This window comes from Paramormyrops kingsleyae, chromosome 17 (assembly GCF_048594095.1).
Source record: "Paramormyrops kingsleyae isolate MSU_618 chromosome 17, PKINGS_0.4, whole genome shotgun sequence".
NCBI lineage: Eukaryota > Metazoa > Chordata > Actinopteri > Osteoglossiformes > Mormyridae > Paramormyrops > Paramormyrops kingsleyae.
Window position 1 is genome coordinate 413,493 of NC_132813.1, and position 24,150 is coordinate 437,642.

The following is a 24,150-nucleotide window of genomic DNA, read 5'->3' on the forward strand; positions in this document are numbered from 1 at the left end:
CCTGTTGGCTTATGTGGGTCTCCGGGGGCCAGGACTCCATCCCAGGCAGCACAGGCACCAGAGTCCCTGAGGGAAACGCTGATCACAGCTCTATTGGAAAAACAGCTTCCTAAAACTAACAATAACCTGGTCTTCTTTAAAGTCACAAGAAGTGATTTCGGCCATTATGCACACATGTATTTATTTGAAAAGTTATTTTTCCAAACAGCAGAGATTGTGTGTAGTTACCCGCAATGCCATAACCCTCTCATTCAAGACAGTCCTATAATCTGTATACTTTTTTCAGCTCCACACGGCAGTTATCATCCTAACCTCGACCTGTAGCAACTCATAATGTAATTATCTTCTGATGATGCCATTAAAATCCTGAAGCTTATTCAAATATCTTAGTATTTGTGTACATAGTGCAGTAACATTATATGCCATTTGTTACATATGAATACTACAAGGCCTCACCTTACTTACAGCCCTAAGGATGTGAGCATGTCTGTCTACTCCCCTGGCGTCCAGTGTGTCCCTCCGCGAGGCTTCAGGGGCACCGATTCACGCACATTTCACTGCTTCTAGCCAAGACGCCATCAGCTTTCCTTCTACTAGCTGTGGGAAAGTACAGTACAGCGACTCGTGCCACACAAGGCGGCACTGGCTCGTGTGCTGCTGCCAGGCGTATGACTGCCCCAGTCTGAATTCTGAATTTACTGAATTCTGTATGTGTGAGTCATTGTTAGTCACATAGTGTCTCAGTCAGACACTGCCCACATGTAGGTCCCGCACCTCTGGGTCTTCTGGAGATACTTCTGCATCACAGTTATACTGGGACTTGCAAATACAAACTCTCACACCAATTAACACTCTTACTTCCCTTCTTTTACTCCCTCTTGTGTGTTTTAACTACATGTAAGTGAATAATATAAAGTCTTGTCATGGGAATGCTAAAGTAAACATGCTGTATAAATAATATCAACATAAAGTGTGCTGTGTGACACTGGCTAATTATAAGACACATTGGTCTGTTTCCTCCATTTCCTCTTTTCTCAGATTTGCTGTAGATAAACAGGACACTGATGGCTGTGACAGGTGTGCTCCAGGTGCCAGTCTTGGGATCTACCTGCTTTCTGAACTCTCAACAAGCTGAAAACATTGGAACTGAGGGGGGAGGGAGGTTAGCATTAGGAGGCATGTTTGATTGGTTTTCTGAGAAGGTTTTGTCTTATGTGAATGATTTACCTCATGCAGAGGGGGGTCGTGGGGTGAATGGCTCCACCGGCAGGCATGCATGCTGTGACCTTTACATTTTCCTGAAAGTTACTGTGCCTCTTGACTCCGAGCCATGGCTGACCTGGGCATGTTGATAACCCATCTCAGTGGGAGGGAATACAGTCATACTCAATTGGCCAGAACTTGTTTATTAATGGCTTTTGATTCTGCTGGCTCATTAAATTCCTAACTACACAAGTGATGCGGGCAGGGTGGCCAGGGAAACTGTGAGCAAGTGAGACTGGAGCATCACGTGCTGGCGGGACATTTTAATACAGGCTGTACATTCCATGCGACACCCTCTGGATGCGGGCGTCCTGCTTGGGGACCCTCTGGATGCGGGCGTCCTGCTTGGGGACCCTCTGGATGCGGGCGTCCTGCTTGGGGACCCTCTGGGTGAAGGCGTCCTGCTTGGGGACCCTCTGGATGAAGGCGTCCTGCTTGGGGACCCTCTGCATGCAGATGTCCTGCTTGTGGACCATTTGGTTGCAGATGTCCTGCTTGGGGACCCTCTGGTTGCAGATATCCTACTTGGGGACCCTCTGGTTGCGGGCATCCTGCTTGGGGACCCTCTGGATGTGGGCGTCCTGCTTGGGGACCCTCTGGTTGCGGGCATCCTGCTTGGGGACCGTCTGGTTGCAGGCGTCCTACTTGGGGACCGTCTGGTTGCGGGCGTCCTGCTTGGGGACCCTCTGGTTGCGGGCGTCCTACTTGGGGACCCTCTGGGTGCAAATGTCCTACTTGGGGACCCTCTGGTTGCGGGCGTCCTGCTTGGGGACCCTCTGGGTGAAGGCGTCCTGCTTGGGGACCCTCTGGGTGAAGGCGTCCTGCTTGGGGACCCTCTGGTTGTGGACGTCCTGCTTGGGGACCCTCTGGTTGCAGATGTCCTGCTTGGGGACCCTCTGGATGCGGGTGTCCTGCTTGGGGACCCTCTGGTTGTGGGCGTCCTACTTGGGGACCCTCTGGTTGCGGGCGTCCTGCTTGGGGACCCTCTGGTTGCGGGCGTCCTGCTTGGGGACCCTCTGGTTGCAGATGTCCTGCTTGGGGACCCTCTGGTTGCGGGCGTCCTGCTTGGGGACCCTCTGGTTGCGGGCGTCCTGCTTGGGGACCCTCTGGTTGTGGATGTCCTGCTTGGGGACCCTCTGCATGCGGGCGTCCTGCTTGGGGACCCTCTGGATGTGGCCGTCCTGCTTGGGGACCCTCTGGTTGCGGGCGTCCTACTTGGGGACCCTCTGGTTGCAGATGTCCTACTTGGGGTTTGAGGTACTGCTGATGGGGGGGGGTGTTTACGTGGAGTGCCCAAGCAGGTTTGTTGGCTTGGCAGGTCTCAGCGTGCCCCAGGAAGGAGGGGGACACTTTGGCTTTGTGTGTGTGAGGCAAGGTCCAACGTGATCCTAGAATGCCCTGCAGCAACTGCCGTCCAGTAAGCCTGAGAGCCCTTCAACAATATCTGAGCATGCTGATCTGGTGGGGCTATCGGGCCCACTGGACACACTCAGATGTACATTATGGGGAGTTTGGGCACATCAGTTCGCTAACTGCATGTCTGTAGACTAAAGCAGGAAACTGGAGAACCTAGCAGAAAGCAGCATGATGTGGAGAGAACGTGCAAATTCCACACAGGGAGCACAGGCGGGATCCCAAACCCTCAAACTGGCAGCATGAGGTGTCTGTGCCACTCCCTGTCCCACCCCCTGTGCCACAGTGCCATCCTCAGTGAATATATGTCAACTATATATATCTTACATTGCCGTAACAAACACACTAAACTACATTGCACTGTGTCACATTAGATTAGCTGGTGCTTCTTTAGGATAAGTAATGTCACACCGCACTGTCAACACTTGCCCCTTCAGTGTTCTATTCTATGAAAAGAGCTGCCTGGTATTGTGAAGTCTTTAGGAAAGCATCCAATCAACAGCTGTGTTTTGTTGCTATTTAGCAATGAATGAAAAAGGTGTGGATTGTGTGAATCTATATGAGTTTGTAGGGCAACACCGTGCGTGTGACACCTGCTCTGGTGTGTTCGCGTAAATGTCTAAGATTATACGCACTTCTGGTACGCGCTCAGCTTAGCTGTCTGATACCGCCCAGTTCCTTCTGTTCGCTCTGTTTCTCTGTATTGCATCTCATTTTCCAAATTCATGTTATATTGTAGTGAATCTCTGTGCAGACACGTTGGTATGTCTAACCCCAGGGGCTCATTTTGTTAACAGCAGGTTCTTTTGCATGCATGAGCTCTCTCCTCTCCTGGGTATCTCTTCTCAGGGTTTATCTTAAAACACCTCTTTTCATTTTTTTAAATGGATGGTAAACTAGTTTCCAAGGAAATGCCCGTTGAGCTGATTAAGCAGAAAAAGCCCCTGCTCTTTGAACGTGGGACAGATGTCATCAGTATTTACTCTTTGTCTTCCTTGTTCCTTGTACCAGCTAATTCAAGACCTGGATTCCAGTGGCGACATCACTTCTGGCAGTTAGTGATTGGTTCAGGCTGAGGAGTCAGATGAAACAGGCCAGTGATTTACAGCGAAGGATGGCGCCACCTGCTGTTCTATCCACATACTTCTCTCAGCACCAGACCTAACTGAAGACTCCAACTCCCAGCGAACTGGTGGAGCAGCTCTGAAGTCAGTGTGTAGGCAGTTGATTTGATGCTTTTAGCAAAGTGACTTGCTTTAGAAATTTCAGTGTTTTCACTGAGAATTCTAGGGTCACCGTCTTGCTCAGGTAAGCGCCAGTGGTACTAAGGGAACTGACTTGCATTTTCTGGGTAGGAAACATTAGCCCTGCAACTGGGAATAAGGCACCAGTGACGTGAATGAGTATGTTTGGCATCTGTATTTGGCCCCTCCTGGGAGATCCAACCCTCACATATACTGTACAAACACTATATGGACAAAAGTATTGGGACACTTGGCCATTACACCCACAGGAACTTTTATGACACCCCCTACTAAATCGATATACAGTGGTACCTCAGAACTCGAATTTAATCCATTCAGGACTCTGGATCGAATCCTAAAAAGTTCGAGTTGTGATCGAATTTTCCCCATAAGAAATAATGGAAAACCAATTAATTGGTTCCTGGCCCCAAAAAATTACATATAAGTATGTTTTTTTTTTTTAGCATTTAAACACAAAATGACGTTGATTTAATTAGTGACTGGGCTGATACCTGGCAGATGAAATTTAACATAGACAAATGTAAGGTACTCCATGTAGGGAGCAGAAATATAAAGTACAGGTATTTTATGGGACCTACTGAAATAAAGGTAGCTGATTATGAGAAAGACCTTGGTGTGTATGTTGATGCTTCCATGTCTCATTCTCGCCAGTGCGGGGAAGCAATAAAAAAGGCCAATAGGATGTTGGGGTATATCTCCAGGTGTGTGGAGTTTAAGTCAAGCGAGGTAATGCTAAGATTATACAATTTCTTGGTGAGACCTCACCTAGAATATTGTGTGCAGGTTTGGTCACCATATCTTAAAAAGGACATTGCAGCCTTAGAAAAGGTGCAGCGTAGGGCCACAAGAATGATTCCTGGTCTTAGAGGAATGTCATACGAGGAAAGGTTATTTGAGCTAAATCTCTTCAGCCTCAAGCAAAGGAGACTGAGGGGGGACATGATCCAGGTCTATAAGATTCTAACAGGTTTGGATGCTGTTCAACCCAATAGTTATTTCAGCATTAGTTCAATTACAAGAACTCATGGCCATAGGTGGAAATTAGCGGGAGAACATTTCAAACTGGATTTAAGGAAGCACTTCTTTACACAGCGTGTAGTCAGAGTATGGAATAGTCTTCCTGATAACATAGTGCAAGCTGAATCTTTGGGTTCCTTTAAATCAGAGCTAGATAAGATTTTAACAACTCTGAGCTATTAGTTAAGTTCTCCCCAAGCGAGCTCGATGGGCCGAATGGCCTCCTCTCGTTTGTATAGTTCTTATGTTCTTATGAACCGGATAAAACAAGAAGAGCATATACTGTTCTAAACAAATCTAAGCACATTTATCAAAACAGTAATTTGTAAAGTAAGAAAATAAATGTATCCAAACAATGTGTCCTGCCCCGATCGTCTGCTTCTTCCGTGTGCCACGCCCCCTCATTAACCTCATGTGGAATTCCCATGTGATCAGCTGTTTCTGGTTGTTGTCATTAGTCCTCTGTATTTCGTCCGCATTTCAGTTTGTTTCCCCAGTCCAGTCATTGTATTGTCCGTCTGCGTTTTGCCTGCCTTACCTGTAATTAAACCCCATATTCCCCGATACCCTGATGTCTGTGTCTTTGTCTCCGTTCCGTCCCCGCTTGGCACGACAATATTATTATAATTAAAAGTATTAATGGTTTATTATTAATATTAGTCTATAATAATAATTACTGTTACTGTCTATCATTGTCAGTGTATTTTTACTGTCTAAATATATGTAATCAGCTAGTGTAAACATGCACGATGCTATCACAGCGAATGCGAGGCTTAGACTGAAGCGTTACCCTTTGTTTCCACTGAGAGACGTGCCCCGTGACTAATTTCCCCGCGTGTACAAGTTATCTTAGGGTGGCGTTCACGGTTTGACTTCTGAGATTCAGATCAAGTTCTAGGTCATTTTTTTTCAAAGTGGTTGGTTCGACTTTTAAGAAATTCGAGTTCTAATGAGTTCGAGAACTGAGGTACCACTGTACATCAATATGGAACTGGTCCCAGCTTTGCATGGCTACCACTCTTCAGGGAAGACTTTCCACAAGATTTTGCAGAGTATCTGTGGGAATTTGTGCCCAATCATCTAGAAGAGGATTTGTGAGGTCAGGTACTGATGTTGGACGTGAAGGCCTGGCTTTCAATCTCCATTCTAGTTCATCCCAAAGGTCAGGACTCTGTGCGGGGCAGTCAAGTTCTTTTACACCAAACTCACCCAACCATGTCTTTATGGACCTTGCTTTGTGCACTGGGGCACAGTCATGCTGGAACAGAAAAGGGTCTCTCCCATACTATTCCCACAAAGTTGCTGTCCAAATTGTCTCGGTATGCTGAAGCATTAAGAGTTCCCTTCACTGTAACTAAGGGGCCTAGCCCATCCTCTGAAAAAGAATCCTACATCCTTATCCCCCCTCCCCATTATCCCTCCTTCTGGTTCAACCTTGGCAGCCCATTCCATGAAGCCCATTCCATGAAGCTCCTGGTGCACAGTTTTTGGGCTGGGGTTAATGCCAGAGGAAGTTTGGAACTCCACAGTTATTAAGTCAACAGAGCTTTGGCGACTTTTCCACACTATGCTCCAACAGAGCACTTGGCGACCCGCTCTGTTACTTTACGTAGTCTGCAACCTCATGGCTCAGTTTCTTTTGTTCCTAAATGCTTCCACTTTGCAGTAATCCTGCTTACAGTTCCTAACAGGGAAAAAAATTCCCTGACTTAACGCAAAGGTGACAGTACCACGCTTGAATTCACTGAGCTCTTTAGAACGACCGATTCTTTCACAAATGTTTGTAAACCTGATTGCATGGGTAGGTGTTTGATTTTATACAACTGTGACAATGGGTCTGAATGAAACACCATAATGACCTTGATGATGAGAGGTGTGTCCCAGTGCTTTTGATGGTGTATATTATGGGAAACAGCTCATGAACAGAAAGGTCATCACCTCGATCGCGGCGGTAGACTAGCTTTTTAGTCCTCAGTTATATTTTTTCTTTTTTCCTGTTGCATTCTGGGAGAATCTTTGCAGTTGTGTCAGCTTTGTGTTTGGATGCCATTCTGATTGCCAGTGGTAAATAGCTATGTGTCACTTTTCTGAGCATCAAGGCTGATAATCAGACACTCTATGCAAACTATAGCATAAACGATGTCAGAGGAGCAGGGCAGGGGTAATAAACACAGGGAAAGTCACCATGAAGCTTTGGAGATATGATCTGCAGTAAAGGTCTGCCAGTGGGTCAGTGATGACCTGAGGCCTCCCTGCGTATTGCCTTTGTTCAGGTCACTGGGGCCACTTTTCCCTGTTAGAGGCTGTTCTTAGATGTGTGTCAGCAATGGAGGTTTATTTACAAACACATGTTCTAGTATTCAGCCGTTTCAAAATAAAAATGCATTTTTATTAGGATAATCCCACCTGTGACGGTGCTGTTTAACTGCCTTATACTGAATTTTGTTGCCTTTCTGCTAACTCAAACACAATGTGTAGCTCATTATCACAGCACAGTGCTGTTAATATCACTAGCAAGGAAACCAGGAGCACTGATTCCTATGGAGGGTCTGCATTGGCCCCACTCTCTTGCAGGAACACGCCCCCTCAGACAGGCTGAGTAGCAAAACATGCTGCGACATGGCTGATCTTAGTCGGGGAGACTGAAACAAATGACTGTCTGCTTAAATTAATATCCTTATTGCATTATTTCAGACTGAGCTGTCACTTTCCAACCACTTTCTATTTATATGGTAACTTTACTCTATTTTGATTTTTTATTTATTTATAAATTTCTGTTTTCTGTTACTTTTAATTCCCTTCCCTTAACTTTTTACAGCTCCCTCTATTTCTCTGTACTATGCACTGGGACTTGCAGAATCACAATCCCTACCTTTACGTTGCACAGTGTGTTGATGTATAGGAATAATAATAAAAACTTTGAAATTGAAACTAATTGAATAATATGAACCTGATTTTGATGCCGGGGCAATAGACAAACAAAGCACGAAGGCATTCGAAAGCCTTGGTGCTTGGTCCTACTTCAAGAGGAAATTGCAGTGATGAGGACACCAATGGATATTCTGAGAACATGTGGACAGGTTTGTACAAATCTTTTTATTTTATTACAACTTTTGGTCAGAATTGACTACCTTTTGCATGGATTCCAGATAGACTGACCCCTCGTCCGCATTTCACCCAGACAGCTCAGATTTCCAGCCTCTGTCCAAACATGAAGCTCGGACTGAATTATTTAAAACATGTAAATCAGCCGGGGGTGGGGTAGGCGGGCTATAACCTGAGTCTGTGGCTTAGTGGGGGTCCAGTAAAATGTATGAGCCAGGTACAAGAGATTAACTCTTTCTGGTAGATGCTCAGATCGTGCTACTGTCCAGTTCTGAGAAGGAACGGGCAAGTCTCGTCTTTATGATGCCCCAGTGACTGTGAAGACCCCTGTCCCAACTTTGCAGTTAATTTCTGGGGCATCGAATGAATCACATGTCTGTCTCGAGTGCTTTTGCAGCACATCTGAGTGGGCCAGTCATGCAGGAGGAACTGGAGGAAAACGGAGGAAGCCGGACCCGAGGACATGACACTGTGCACAAAGTACATTGTCCACCGTTAGACGTGAAGGCACCATGTCGTCGGCCTCTCAATGATTCACTCAGGCCTGACTGATCTGGCGTGGCTTCACAGCACGACAACATGCATTGGAGATTCCAACCAAAGGCGTGCATTCCAGAGAAGGCATTTGCATTGGTAAGCCTTCCCCACATCTGGTTTGGTCAGCCCTTTCTCTGGTAACTATAACCAAAAATCCCCGTTCTGCACACAAGTTCAGATTCTCAGTAGTGTCAGCTGGACGATAAGTCTAACCCTAAATCAGGAGGGCTCACACTTGCTGTCCTTCATACACTTTGTAGTCAAACCCCCGTTTGCTGACATTGCAAGTGCCGAATGGTCTCTGCCTGGTCCCCAGTGTTGGCTGAGAAGTGTCCACACAGAATCTCACATATAGAGGGCCAATGTCTTCGGCAATCCATAAATAACACAGGACAACTCATGTGGTGCAGTGCATCTCACTTGTTCTGTGGTTCTTGTCCCGATGAAGTTTTATTTGCTGATTTCCTCATGCCTCTTATTAAAAAAAAACCGCTTGTCAAAGCTTTGTTTCTTAGATACTGTAGCCATTGTCGATGCAACGTCCCAGGACAGTTATCGATTCAAGCTTGAGTTGTTCTCAAGTTTTGCTGAAAAAAGTGGGCGGTGCAGTTGTTTGTAAGTAGGAACCGTGAGTGTAGGGCTGCGGGTGACTGCGTGATGGTTCAGTAGGCATGCAGCTGTGAGGATGGTATGGCTGAGCAGGTGCCTCAGCGGCTAAAGATGTGTAACTCAATAGTACCTGTATACTTTGCTTTGCTTTGCTAAAAACAACATAGGGTCCCATGCAGCTTTGTCACCCTATCAAAGGCCCTTAGGCGGCTGTGTCTGTGCTGCGCTTCATTCGTCAGTCATGACATCCTACATTCCCCCGAAACATACATGATTAGATTTTTACGTTCATTCAACAGAACCTTCTGTCTAATGTGACATACAAGTCAGGCAGATAGTATCTGTGTGCCATAAGTAGAAGGAGGGTTCCAGTCCCTTCTTTGTCGACGGGTTTGAGTTCCCCAGAGGACACTGGGTTTGAGTCCCAGTGCGACAGGGGTCTGTGTCCTCTTGCGCGGGAACCAGTGAGGGGGGTCTAAAGTCCCCTACCGAGAACGTGGGTGCTTAAAGTCTCATGTTTTTGGTGGTATATTATTATTATTATTATTTATTTTATTTTTTTTGTGCTAATTTCTGTACTAATTGTTATACCTATTTTAATGCCTTTTAGATTATAACTGTGCTATATGAATAAATAAAATAAAGATTGACAAGCATACAGCGGTCAAGGAGCCAACTTAGGTGCAAGTGCCGCTAGGTTGAGCTAACAATGATTGACCAGTAAGAAGTGCAAGACAAACGGGAAGGAGAGATATATAAAATTAACCCCCCAAAGCTGTACTCAGAAATGCGCTAAACTTGTTATACGTTGGGCAAAATCTGATACAGCATAGAATCAAGTTGGAGCACTCAGTATGTCAAAGGCAGAGACAGTAGACATGTTGTACCTGAAGGCAGGCTGATTGATCCTCAGGGCACTGCTGACTCTGTCCTCAGGGCACTGCTGACTCTGTCCTCAGGGCACTGCTGACTCGGTCCTCAGGGCACTGCTGACTCGGTCCTCAGGGCACTGCTGACTCGGTCCTCAGCTTTTGTGGCCTCACCTTTGACCTCAGCTCTTCGATCGAGGGGGATTTGCATGTTTTCACTGTGATGGCGGTGAGTTCTTTCCAGACTCTTCAGGTGGCACTACACTGTCTTTAGTGTGCAACACCTTAGGATAGACTTGTGAGTGCTGCTTTCTGCTCTGGCGAATGTGTGTGTCTCAGCTGAAGGTCTCTCTGAAGCTATGAGCAGCTCATAAAAATCCCCAGGCTTGAAGCTCCTTTGCATCTGCCCACTGAATGCGCCCAGGCTTTGTAGAGCCTCGGCACACGAGGAGAGATTTGGTGAGAGGCACGACCACTGTGAGGCCCGAACACTCTGTGACGATGGTGAGGACTCACCCACAACCGTAGTAAGTATGCAGCACTAAATAGCAAGGCTTCTCTGGAGCAAGTCATGTCTCTCTATCGGCACAATATTCTTTTGACTCTGGGCCACAAGTGAAGTCATGAATTATGTTTTGATTTAGATATGAGCCACATAGAATACTGCTTTATGTGCTATAATATGGCTGTTAATTTTGCATGCATGTCTATACTTACTAAAGCTGTAGGTTTTGCGAATTTAAGGGAATGCAGTTAACATCAGAGTCAGAGAAAAAGAGACATCGGTGAGTTTGTGTGACAGGAGTCAGTCCAAGGAAACCCAAATAGGCAGAGACTAGTAGGCGGGAGAGTGGAGGTTGTGTACCATGGGAACTTTACTTTTGCTTAAATATCCTTTCAGTGGAAACTTTTATGAAGTTTATGAAAGTTTTATGAAACAACATTTTAAGTCAGCAGTAAGAGTGCGGGAAATGCTGTCTTCAAAAACAAGCTTTTCAAACACATGCTCAGCGACTTGAGCGCCCATGGTGATCGATGAACCAGCACACAGGTGTTTCCGCTCCAACACTGATAGAGCGACTGCTTCGGCTTTCGGCCGCTGTCTAAAATAATCTTTGCAGAATCAGGGAAGCCAAACTCCAGATTTCTGAAATGACGCCTCATGGCTGTCTGGTCTAATGGGCCAATGTGTTTCCGTTCATGTAACTATCCGCCTATAGGGATTAAAAATAAATTAAGCGGCCTTTTATTTTTAAAATTTACCCCCTTCATTGCTTTGGGTATGTGTCCAAGGAAGCTGGGTACTGGCTGTAATTGGCAGGCTTTTCAGAGGTGTCACAAGGTGACAAAATATTATTATAAATAGTGACACACCAAACAACTGATCTTTGGTGAACTGAGTTTAAACACCGTGTGTTAGTTTACTTAGGAGCTTCATGGTATTGTGAGTGGGGGCTGCCTAGGATTCATTTAAGTGCATCTTTGATGAACTACTTACCTTTCACTTCAGTTGAAACATTTTGTGAGGGAGATTTTATGCTGAAATATCCCTTATTCTTGCCCATTTCCTTCTTGCTGAGGTCATAAAATATTCTTACAGCCTCCCTTCAGAAAATGCAAGCTGTGGTGGAGCCCCCCCCCCCCTTCAGAAAATGCAAGCTGGGGTGGAGCACCCCCCCCTTCAGAAAATGCAAGCTGGGGTGGAGCACCCCCCCCCCCCCCAAGTCACATATCACTTCTCTGTGGTTGGTAGATTAGTCATTTTGGCAATAACGTATTCAGAAAGCAATGGAGAGCACATGGAGGCTACCGGGCCTCACGGCGTGGAGAAAAAATTAGTGCAGGAAAATAAACATTGTATTTATTAACAGAACCATAGGTGAACCAGAATGAGTGATGAAAGACATGGCAACGGATGGACATCGCTACATTTAGCCTTTTCTAATTTATTCAATTTTAAATTTTAATTATTTAAAAAAACATTCTTTTTCACAAGTTAGTAATGAATTTGTGATTTATTACTGGAGTAAATCTGAATACTTTGATCTGACTGACCAATCATCTACAAGATTTGTCATCACTCATAAGAATTGCCTTTTCCAGAATTGTTAAAATTGTGGAAAATTTTAACAATTTGATGTTATATTTGAAGTTCTATTCTATTGCCAATCTGTGGTCGCCCCATAGCACCAGTGTGGGTCTGGGTCTTTGTGCTGGTGAGTGGGTGTGTGACACCATCCTCTTCTGTATTGGTGTTCAGGCTCTAATCATCAGGGGAACACAGCTGTGGTTGGAATACAGTGACATCACTTGAGGTTTCATCTTTGGCACATAAAAAGCGGCCGAGAGAATCGCTCATCGAGAATATTCACCTTGCAGTCACAGCCTATATGTGATTATTCCTGCGGGGCATTAATAAGACACGGAGCCACCAGGAGCAGAATATGCACTGGGAAAAATGTAAGTACATGATTGTTTTGAAGCTACTGCTTCTTGAACTGACAGGTGTATGAACACTGAGATGCTGTCCGAGGCTTCTTTCAGGAGAATAAAGGTTCTCTTCGAAGGTTGGAGAAGTTCCTTCTGGAGAAGTTACACAGTGCTGTTAAACGCACAAGAAAAAAAAAGAAAAAGGCAGAAGATATTTAATCCTAAACAAAATACAAAAATGATTATGTGAAGTAGTCACATTTTAATGATCCATTTTATACTGAACTCAGTGTGCAGTAATTGTAATTTCCTACTGCAATATTCTACATCTACATGCCCTTGGGAGGGGGAGGGGGAGGGGGCTTAGTGTTTTGGACGTTATATTTGTGGGAGTCTGCTGATGAGAGGTTAATGATGAAGATGAGCCATTTCCACCTGTTGAAAAGCATGCAGCCATGCGGACAGCATGAGCTCGAGTATACTGGGGTGTACTGGGGAGTATACCGGGGTGTACTGGGGAGTATACTGGGATGTCAGCTGCCTTTTTCTTAGCTACACTCAACGGAGACATTTTTTTTCTTTGTAAACCTTTTGGTGACTCATTTGTTCATTATTTTGTTGTGCAGTAGATGAATTGAACAGAATTGAATCAATACATTTTTTCCATAGTTGTTTCATCCTCCAGACAATGAGTCATACATGAGATGTAATTAACATATTTATCTTTTTATTGTTTTATGATCAACTTTAAATGGGTCACCAAAACTTTTAAGGGTTAGGGTTAAAATAATCTCAATAATGTTTGTATATTTTATAATGAAACAAATGATACTGGGACTGGAGCAAAGGTAAAGAAAACTGGGCTTTTTCATATTCCTTTTATTTTTCAATCTCATATTCATTAAAGAGGTTACAAATCCAATTTTTGGAGGGAAATTTGTATCACTCAAGTTGTACCTGACTGACGGTGGAGTCATTTGCAAGGGTGGTATGTTAAATACTAGACAGATTCACGCATCCAGATCAATTGTTAAAGACCACGGCTGAAATGTATAACATTTCTCTGAAAAGAAAAAGGTCGATTTACATAAAACAAATGTAATGAAGAAACATTGTTTTTTTTGTCATGCAGTATAATGAAATTAGATATTGAAACAAAATGTTTGTTCCTTGAAGACGACATTGCATTCTGCTGTCTGTGATAAGCATATGGTTATGCCCGACTCAAGCCGGACGGAATCTACATTTCTCTGCAGTATAATCTGCACTGAAAAAACATTAAGTGGGCATCCACACTGCGGTACAACTCTCTCAATGTCAAAGAGTAGAATCAATCATCTATTTAATAGGCAGATTTTGGCTGGACTGGGAAGTGGCATACCGATAAGCAAACAAGACTTTTCCACTCTGCTGACTACTTGATGGTTCGTAGGTGAGGGTTGTGATGATCGACGTGGTAAGTGTGAGGTGGGATGCTCTCCACAGAGTGACATCTCTCACGTTGCTGGGCGACAGCCACATGTGCCTGTTCTCTCATCTGTGGCTCTGAAAAGCCACCTGTAGCTCCTCTCTGCCGCTGGAAAGGAGGAGAAGTAAGGCAAAGCGCAGCCGAGAAACGTGTGGTTTGAGATTTTCCTGAGAGAACCATACCACACATGAGAAACTCTTTAATGTTTGGTAAAAGGTATTTGCAGGAAGTGTGCTTTCTTATGTAAATATCCCGATGCTTAACCATTTCACAGGCTATAGCAAGTAAACACTGAAACCAGCCTGTCTAATTCTTAGCTTATTGCTGTTTTAGTGCCTGAGGACAAGTATAATTAAACCAACCCGCTAAAGACGAATCTAAGTTGATACCAAAAATGTCCAATAAGAAGGTTCTACCAATTAAGTATCTTAGTGACCGATAGGACCAAGATACCATCAGGGCAGTTTTTTTGGTTGGTCCTTTATGGCAGCATATTAATTTTGATATGCAAAGCTGAGCAACGGCTACTGAGGCCTGTAGCCCATCGCAGCTGTGTGCCTGTTTCTGCCCCCTGACCTTCCTCTTTTTTTTGAAGCTCTGCAAGAATGCATGTGTGTGTATGGGTGTGTATGTCTGCGTGTGCATGTGTGGCGTGTGTGTGTCTGTGCACGTGGCGTGTGTGCGTGTGTTTGTGTACGTGTGTATGTCTGCGTGTGGCGTGTGTGTGTGTGTCTGTGCGCGTGGCGTGTGTGTGAGTGTGTGTGCATGTGCATGTCTGTGTGTGTGCATGTGGTGTGTGTATGTGTGTCTGTGCGCGTGGCGTGTGCGTGTATGTTGGTAGTGTGTGTGCGTGTGTTTATGTGCATGTGTAAGTCTGTGTGTGTGCCCTGTGTGTGTATGTGTCTGTGCGCGTGGCATGTGTGTGTGTGTGTGTGCTGGTAGTGTGTGTGTGTAGGTTACTTATATATACAGGGATGGACATAACTGGTACACAAGTACGCATTCACCTTTAAAAATATGTGCAACAATGGATTGTTTTATGTATTATCTTATGTGCATTTGCACTGCTATGGCAAGAAAATACCTTGCATTTTAACCTGTATACCGCAAATAAAGTAGAGTTAGCGTATAAAGATTAAAATGCATTATATTTTGTTTTCATATCAGTGAAAATGCACATAAAATAAGTTCACATTTACTCTGCTACCACAATCGATTGTCACAGGTGTCGTTTTTAAAGGTGAATGCGTACTTGTCTACCAGTTATGTCCATCCCTGTATATAGCGCATTGTGCAGATCAAATATCCCCACAATGTGATAAAAACCTGTTATTTTGACGTTGTGTCAGTACCCACAAGGCGAAACTCAATTATTTAAGAATCTTTGGGTATAATCATTAAATTTAGAAAATGCCAAAATTCTTGCATTTTGTTTGGTTACTTATGGTTGAGGTTATGACTGGGTAGGGGTTAAGGGTGTCAACACATAATTATATAGTACAGGAGACAAATATACAGAATCTATATCAACGTGATCCAGATATGAGAAAATGAAATTCCTGAAGTAGAGGCAGATAGGTTGGTCTTCACTGAGAAGGTCTTCAGTAGATGTTCTGAAGACCTACTTGATGACTACCAAGAACATTGTCTTTTTATTCCATGTCAGCTGAAAGATTATGCTTTTTTCCAGTGCTTTGCTCACAGGTATAACTACAGTGTCTATCCTGCACTTAAAGCCACACTGTGCTGGCACTTGCTGATTGAGGATGTTAGCAGGAGAATTTGGCTGCTGGTAAACAAACAGTGATGACCTCTTTGCAGTAGTGGCTCTGCCTCTCCTCTGTCATTCATAATGGGAGCCTTTAAACCGTTAGATGAGTTTTTGATAACAATCAGCCAGTACCTACTTTCATTTCACATTTTGTCCTGTTTGTCAACGTTAGTTTTTCAGGCCTCTGCAAGTTTCGTATGCAGGGGGGGGGGGAGGAACATGTCACACTCAATTAAACTTTCACTCAGTACTCCTCTTAGGATTGTGGGAGCTCCAGTTTCCACTGCAGCCTCCCTAGGCTCACACACGCAGAAGACCCCAGACCTTTCTGACAGGCTTATTCCATGAGTTCAGCAACACAAACCCTGTTGGTTGAGTAATGTAGAACGCACACCCCCCCCCCCCCCCACTCCGTCACAGACGGCTTTGCCATGGATGTGGTTAAAGGTTCTCAGAATTTGAGGGTTGGTGTATCCATCTAAAGCATGAAACAGAGCATTTAGCCGGTGTCTGAATGCCGTATGGCTGGGCACAGGGAGAAAGGGACAAAGAGCAAATAATATAATACGCAACTCAGGACCATAAGAATTAGACTAGATATGCTAAATATAGTATTTATAATACATTTCTAGCATGTAGAAAATGCTGTCATACTGACACAAAACAAAAAGCTATTCGAAAAACATAGGAGGACATGTCTTTACTACATATGACAAACTCTACCGCACCATTAGTGCTGAGAACTTTATACATGAGGGGTTTTATAAACATGGAAGAGTGGCCGTGAGGGCATGTATCAGTGAGTGTATGTTGAGACCTCTTGCCCGTGTGGGTGTGATGTTCAGGGTTTAAAAAGATTGTATTACAGGAAGAGGCTTAGCTGTTAGAGTCTTCATCAGTTTGAGATGTGAACTTGGGGCTGGTTTGGTGGGTTTAACAAGCGTTACTTTCGTTTAAAAAAAATAATAAAAAACACGAAAGGGGGTTTTCCTAAGATCTTGGATGATTGGCCCAGACAAAAAATGGCTTGTAGAATCAAACATGGAAGTGCATGTTAGTGCAACCATTTTAGAGCCCTGAGCTAACAGAGCACAGCAAATGCAGATGTTACTGAATAGTTTGTGGGAATCCTTACTGTGTTTTCTCTGGAATAGTCTGTAATTGCACTCCCAGCCTGTCTGTGTTATCTTAGTCCTGAATTGGGGCGTCTCTGAACATGTGTCATGTAATTCCTTTGCATCCTTACATTAATATACTGTTGTTTTGGGGCTCCTGAGTATTAAAACAGTTGGGAGAATAAATGAATAATCTATGAGTTTCAAATTTTATTCTCTTATTACTTTCATTACTACATACTTTTGGAAGTCAACTTACTCTACAACAGGGGTGTCAAACTCCAGTCCTGGGGGGCTGGAGCCCTGCACATTTTTAGGTTTCCCTTCATTTAACACACCTGATTCAGGTCCTTGCACCTCCTTGTGCTAAATACCACACAGCATTTGAGCTGATTAATTTGTGGTGGAACTGGGAACGAGCTAAGCTACACAGGGCTCCGGCCCCCCAGGACTGGAGTTCGACACCCCTGCTCTACAAAGAGCGAGTTGAGGGAGGCGTAAAGACAATTTCCCCATGGGGATCAATGAAGTATCTATTATTATTATTATTATTATTATTATTATTATTATTAAGTGACCTCAGTGATTTTCTTTGACAAAAGTCCCTGACTGTTGCTCTTTCATTGGTCCATGACATGTGAATTCAGGAACTTATAATGTCTCAAGTCAATGGTGGCAGTTCTACATAGGGGTAGAAATGTCTTTTGGAAGCTGCTACTGCTTGGGGTAACAAACAATGTAGTAATAGGCCATTACTTATGTATTAATTATGCACAAATTAAATCAGGTACATACTGATCTCATGTTCATTCATCATTAATGAATCATGATACATCTTTTATCTGAAGTATCTACTGCAGTTGTTCATGATTTGTTCTTCAGTAGCAACAGAGTAGCAACTGTATTTGTGCCCCTCAAGTAAAGTGTTACCTTGCTGAATGTACCGTGTCATCCTAAACGTCTTAAACAGTGTAAATCAATTCTCAGCAAATTACTTCTAAAAGAGGTCTATTTAAAATATTATTACATTTCTACCAGGGTATTGCATGCTAAGGAATCACATGACCTGCTCTAGACTACGTCAACATTGGTGTGACCATGACTGCGGTCATAAGTGAACATTGTTTTGATGAACTGATGAAAATGTGAAGTGGTTGTATCCTCATCATGTGTTTAATGGACACCTCTCTAATTCGTGTCTCTTGTTTTTGTTTCAGTCATTCATAATAACATTATCTGCAAACTAAGAGGTCCAAAGAGTGAAATAAGCTTTTGAAGTAAGTTCATAGAATGATAGGCCTGTAATCCCAACTCCTGTGCACCTCACAGCCAAACCTTTAACAAAAGGGGGTAACACTTTACTTGAGGCAGAACAAGTAATGTAGTAGCAGTACATCACTCTTACTCAATGAATTAATTAACCAGTAAGTATTAGTTACGTACTAATTCCATGTAAGTTCATCATTAATAAGATATGATGGTTCATGTATTTCTTGCAGTAACTACATTAATGCATGATATGTTGTTGAGTGTCTTAGTGTACTTATTTGTGTCTTAGTTAAAGTGTAAACTGTCACCCAAAATGGTTAAAAAGAGAGATAAACACCATCTAGGCTGATAAGACTTAATCTAGATTTATTGCACTTGAGTTGCTTTCAATTCTGCAACAGAATTGGAAACTTAACTGATGTAAAATGTACAGAAACTAATTCACCATATAACAAGAAAGCAAAAGGTTTTATGAAGTGTTCATGATGCACAAATTTGTCATGGTTTAACAGCTTTGGGGTCAAAGCAAACACACCTGTGTGTACTAACAGTGCTGTTGCCCTAGATTGCCTGTTTCATTTATGGCCAGATGTGCCTCAGTAGTGTCTCCAATCTACTATGTGTTGCCTTGATTTTGTGCCAGCCTGCTGAATGTAAATACCTCATTGCTGTTAGGCATTTCCCAAAATCTTAAAAACTGCACCTCTGTTGAAAATACGCAGTCTCGATTCCTCCCTTCTGAACAATTACAGACCTTTTTCAAATCTTCCTTTTATTGGCAAGAGTGCTGAAAGAGCTGCTTACAATCAGCTTAGTCACTTTTTAAAAGTAAGATTTCGAGCATATCATACCACTGAAACTGGTTGGACCTGAATGACATTCGCATAAATACCAATTGAGGAAAAGTATCATTCTTTTAGATCTCACTGCAGCGTTTGATATTATTGATCATGAAAGTTTATTAGATAGAGTGCCAAACTTGGCTGGAGTGTCTGGAACTGTCCTTAGCATGAGTGTGAGTCCTATTTGGATGGCAGGGCCTGTTTGGTTGCGGTGGATAATTATGAATCAGAAAGGAGGGGTACATGGACCAATTTCTATTAACCTCCTTGGAGTCCCAGTTCCATTGTCATGTACTTCCCTCCATTTTGGCATCATAACTGGAATTCAAACTGTGCTGTTGTTGGCTATCACAGGCACCAGCTGGTCAAACTGAATCCTTCTGCTAATGTTGTGTATGAACATTCCCACCTAATTGGCTGTGCACAAACATTTGAACGCAGTCTTAGGGAAATTAAAAGTTTGGTGACGTTCCACTGTGATTGTACCTATAAGACACTTGTGCATTTTACATTGTTCTGTTTACAGATGCAGGCATGCAACATGTTTGGTTTCTGCATGCATTAGAGGTCACTGTGATTTAAATTATACCAGTGAAACTGGGAGCTGTACTATAGGCTAGAAGCAGTGGTCACTCTCTGAATGTATATGTGAGCAGTTTGCCACATGCCCTGCATGTGATGAAGCCTTTGGCCTCAGCAGTGTGCTCTTGTGTCACATGTTGTGCAGCAGCATCAGCTGAACGGACGAGTTCCAAACCCTACCAGGGGGTGAGGGTCAAAGATCCCGTCAAAGAGCTTCTGAGGAGGAAAAGAGGAAATGACCTGAACAGCGCCAAGCCTGCACCTGCGACAGCGGTGAGGACATACAAAGAGCCCTGACACGTCACTCAAACCTTCTAGAAGCTTCCTTGCCACTCATTCCTTTTGGAATCAAAATGCAAAACAAATGAAGTTTTTTTAAAAGCTATGTGAGGAAGAAACCCAGGATGTCGGGGTGACTGGTCATTTCGGATACCACTAGCAATTCCACATCTGGATGTGGTGTCTGTGTACCAATGAGCACGTGCGATGCGAGTCAGTGACCCCAAAGTGGGGAGAAAAGCTTGGCTGATTGGTTGATTTGTACTCGAGGACCGTAGGAGAGCTGTGGGACAGCTCATAATTATGCCAGTCCTCAAATGATGCGTTGTCTGAGAGAGCTGCAGGCTCACACCCTAACAAACCACAGAGTGTTGGCAGGGGGGATTGGGGGAAGGGGGTTATCCTTATGTAGTCCAGGTGTTTTTCCATGTCAGTTTAAACCTTTCCCTCATGTTGCTGCAGGGCTGGGCACAGAGCCAATGCAAATCATGCCATTACCCTGCCAAAGCCCATTGCTGCTAACTCCCCGATGTCCTCGGGTAGGCACCACCAGACACCCAAGCTGCCCAGATCCACAGACCCAAAGAGGCCAAAATATTTTATGGACATCTCATTAAAGCGGGCAGCTTGGGGAAGCTTAGGAGCGGGTGGAGGACGTGGTCGTGCACTTTGATATACCAGCATGGAGACTTCCGGGATGACATGGCATTTCCTGACACAAACTACTTGGTCGGCTGCATTGAGTTTGGGTTCTTGCAGTCCTTCAGTTATCGCTCATAAACAATGTCACATGACCATCATAACAGGTCACCTTCTAAAGTTGCATTCCAGTTTAGAGTTTCCAGTGTAGAGATCTGAAAATAGTAGGTGGCAACAAGGCCTTAATATTTCAATATTTCATGCCCTCATCTAGAAACCCTTTAAATGTTTCTTAAATCCTCGAATTTCCAGTTGCAGAGTAGCAGACAGATCTGTCAATAACCTGGAATTAATCAGAAATGGCTTAAACCGACTATTGATTAAAGGCAAACTTGTTCTGACACTCAGTCTCAGACACTGATGGTAGCGACACTGTCCACACTGATGATTATTATTTTTGAACAAACAATTTTCACTGTTTCCTGGCAGGTGAAACTCAAGAACCTAATTCTTTTTATTCTCCTGCACAGCACTAAAACAGAACTGGGTGCACATTTGATATTCTCAGTAAACACATGCACTGTATCATGTGACTAAGTATGTATTGTGTTCTTTAAATGAAAAAATAATAAGTCCTTAACTCTTTCTGCTGATCCAAGGCAAATTTGCCACAAGCTTAAGTAAGTCTCTGATTCTAGGTGGTTGTGCCAAACACTGTACTCTCATCATATCCCCAAATTGGTGAGTTTCCCAGTGTTTCTGATTCTTGTTCCTGATACTGGTAAACACTGCAGTCTCATTTGATGTTTTCCACACATTTACATATAAAACTCATTTGAATTTGCAAGCATCTGTTCATGTTGAACACACACTATTTATAAGGGGCCGGCTAAGCGCTTTGCACTGGTATCCTTTCCATCAGCACCAGTGACTCTTTCTGAGGCTGGTTCCATCATCCCTGATTCCCTGGCAGTGGAGGAGGGGACAGCGTGCTCAGGCTGGATCGCACAGCCTGCCCCCACGACTCTGCAGTCCGTGGCCCCATGGCCGTGCGCGGAGTACCTGCCCACTGAGCACGGTGGGTCGGCCTACGCCAGTGACATGTACGTGCAGCCCATGTGCCCCAGCTACACCGTGGTGGGGCCGCCCTCGGTGCTGACGTACACGCACACACCTCTGTTCACCAACTTCGCTGTGAGTATCGCTGCCGTTTCCATGGTCCTTATCAGAACGTTCCAGAGTGGGTCATTGCTGCTGTCTATATGAGAAATTTTACCAAATAAAATAAATATGAAATGGTACTTTGATGAAAGTGCACTATGGATATTTCCGGTTGATTATATTCACTACACTGAAGTTAACTGGTAGTGTAAACTCTGAATAGACCTTATTAATCCTTTTGCTTGTTACCACAGAGCAGACCCCCCCCATCCTCGGCCTTGCCTCAGCTGGATCTCCCTGACTCCTCAGTGACCTACCTACCATGGGCTCAGCCCTTGGCTACCTTCTCTACGGCGGCCGCCCAGTGCCCCCCCTGCACAGCCCCCTTCTTGGCCCCGCCCACCACGGCCGTCACGGTGCCGGAGCTGCAGCGGCGGGAGCAGGCAGGGAACAGTCTGCCCCTGGAGAAACTGCTGGAGGAGGATGATGACAAGGACACGTATATGGGTGCTCCTTTGCTCTTTATCGAGGACGTCTGAAGGTCCCTGGCGAAGTGTGTCTGTGTGTGTGTGTGTGTGTGTGTGTGTGTGCGTGCGTGCAATCAAAAAACTAAAAATGCCTAAAGTCTTGTATTTTGTTTGGTTACTGATGCTAAAGTTAGGGGTTAAGGTTGTCATAGTTAGGATTAGGGTTAGGGTTAGGGTTAGGGTTAGGATTAGGGTTATCCCCATAGAAATGAATGGAGAGTCCCCACAGAGATACGAGTACTGGTCTGTGTGGAAGTGTGTGTGTGTGTGTGTGTGGGGGGTGGGGGGGGGGGGGGGGGGGGGTTTCTGATATTTTATACCAACAAAGTTTGGAAAGTAGTATGCAGTATATGATCATGTCAAACCCACCATGTCTTTTCAGCTATATATTTTGTATTTTCAGTTTTATTCTAGTATTTTCTAAAACTGCTAATGATGTGCAGCATGTATAAGTTTATTGACAAGTGCTCTGACAAAAACATACAACCTGATGGAGATAAAGAGAAATGCAAAGGGTCTGATGTAAAATTTCATTAACAGTATTCAGGTAAAAATATTGTGCCAAAATCTCCACTTGTGTGCTTCTTCGCATTATGATTCAATATACATATTGTATTGTCCTTAATTTTTTTGTTTTCTCTGCATTTTTCTGCCTTGAAACCCAACCTAAATCATTGGCACAACATTACAATATTTATTACATGCAATTTATAAAAGTTTTTACAAAACCGAATCATGGTGTTTTATAATTTCACCATAGACCAAAGTTATTAAAACAGGTTAGTCTGGCAGAAAAACGCCAGTTAAATGTTTTACTTCCGGGTTGTTCTGCAAAAACATAGATTTCAAAATAAATAAAGAATCTGATGCAACATGAGTGTTTGATTTATTTTATGAAACTTGATTTCTTTTGTCTTTACCCTTCTTTGCTTGTAGCGCATTCAGGTCCCGTCACTATTGTTGCAGCCTTATGTTAAAAATCAAAAATATTTTTTTTCCTCATTATACACTCAATACCGTATAACCACAAAGCAAAAACAGAATTCTAGAATTTTTTGCAAATTTTTTTAAAAATTAATCACATTAACATAAGTATTCAGCCTTTTTCCTATGACACTTGTAAATTAGCACAGGTTCATCTTGTTTTTATTGATCATTAAATGAAACCTATGGTTAATTGAATTGATTTGTGATGATTTGGAAAGACACACAGCTGGTTTTATAATGGTCACACGGTTCACAATTTATATCAGACCAAGCCATGGGGTCAAAGCAATTGCCTGCAGACCTGAGATACAAGACTGTGACACAGATCTGGGAAAGGCTACAATAATGTATTGGAGCTTTGAAGGTTCCCACAAACACAGTGAGCTCCATAATTCTTAAATGGAAGAAGTTGGGAACAATCAAGAGCCTTCCTAGAGCTAACCCCCCAGCCAAACTGAGCAGCTTCCTAGGGCAGACCCCCCCCCCCCCGCCAAACTGAGCAGCTTCCTAGGGCAGACCCCCCCCCCCCGCCAAACTGAGCAGCTTCCTAGGGCAGACCCCCCCCCCCCGCCAAACTGAGCAGCTTCCTAGGGCAGACCCCCCCCCCCCCCGCCAAACTCAGCAGCTTCCTAGGGCAGACCCCCCCCCCCCCCCCCGCCAAACTCAGCAGCTTCCTACGGCAGACCCCCCCCAGCCAAACTCAGCAGCTTCCTAGGGCAGACCCCCCCATCCAAACTGAGCAGCTTCCTAGGGCAGACCCCCCCAGCCAAACTGAGCAGCTTCCTAGGGCAGACCCCCCCAGCCAAACTGAGCAACTTCCTAGGGCAGACCCCCCCCCCATGCCAAACTCAGCAGCTTCCTACGGCAGACCTCCCCCCCCGCCAAACTGAGCAGCTTCCTAGGGCAGACCCCCCCCCCCAGCCAAACTGAGCGACTTCCTAGGGCAGACTCCCCCACCCCCCTGCCAAACTCAGCCGCTTCCTACGGCAGACCCCCCCCCCG

The 24,150-nt window shown here is 44.2% G+C and overlaps 1 protein-coding gene and 1 long non-coding RNA gene across 2 annotated transcripts in view; one reads left to right on the top strand and one right to left on the bottom strand.

Annotated features, from left to right (window-relative positions):
• Positions 1–10,198, bottom strand: part of LOC140579246 (uncharacterized) — a 15,023-nt gene extending 4,825 nt beyond the window's left edge. The window contains exon 1 of the long non-coding RNA XR_011983350.1: positions 10,097–10,198. This is a non-coding gene — a long non-coding RNA (uncharacterized lncRNA). The remainder of the gene's footprint in view (positions 1–10,096) is intronic.
• LOC111833799 (POU class 2 homeobox associating factor 1) lies at positions 10,181–23,033 on the top strand. The gene is made up of 7 exons (XM_023792399.2): positions 10,181–10,307; positions 10,418–10,605; positions 12,339–12,538; positions 19,701–19,828; positions 21,172–21,214; positions 21,396–21,667; positions 21,889–23,033. Exons 3-7 carry the CDS (start codon positions 12,523–12,525, stop codon positions 22,171–22,173), a joined length of 744 nt encoding a protein of 247 aa, XP_023648167.1. The 5' UTR covers positions 10,181–10,307; positions 10,418–10,605; positions 12,339–12,522; the 3' UTR covers positions 22,174–23,033.
• The last annotated feature ends 1,117 nt before the right edge of the window (positions 23,034–24,150 follow it).

Coding starts and splice junctions, on each gene's coding strand:
- LOC111833799 (XM_023792399.2), top strand. Junction 19,829..21,171: donor AGCCTGCACCTGCGACAGCG/GTGAGGACATAC, acceptor CTCTGATTCTAG/GTGGTTGTGCCAAACACTGT. Junction 21,215..21,395: donor CTCATCATATCCCCAAATTG/GTGAGTTTCCCA, acceptor CCTTTCCATCAG/CACCAGTGACTCTTTCTGAG.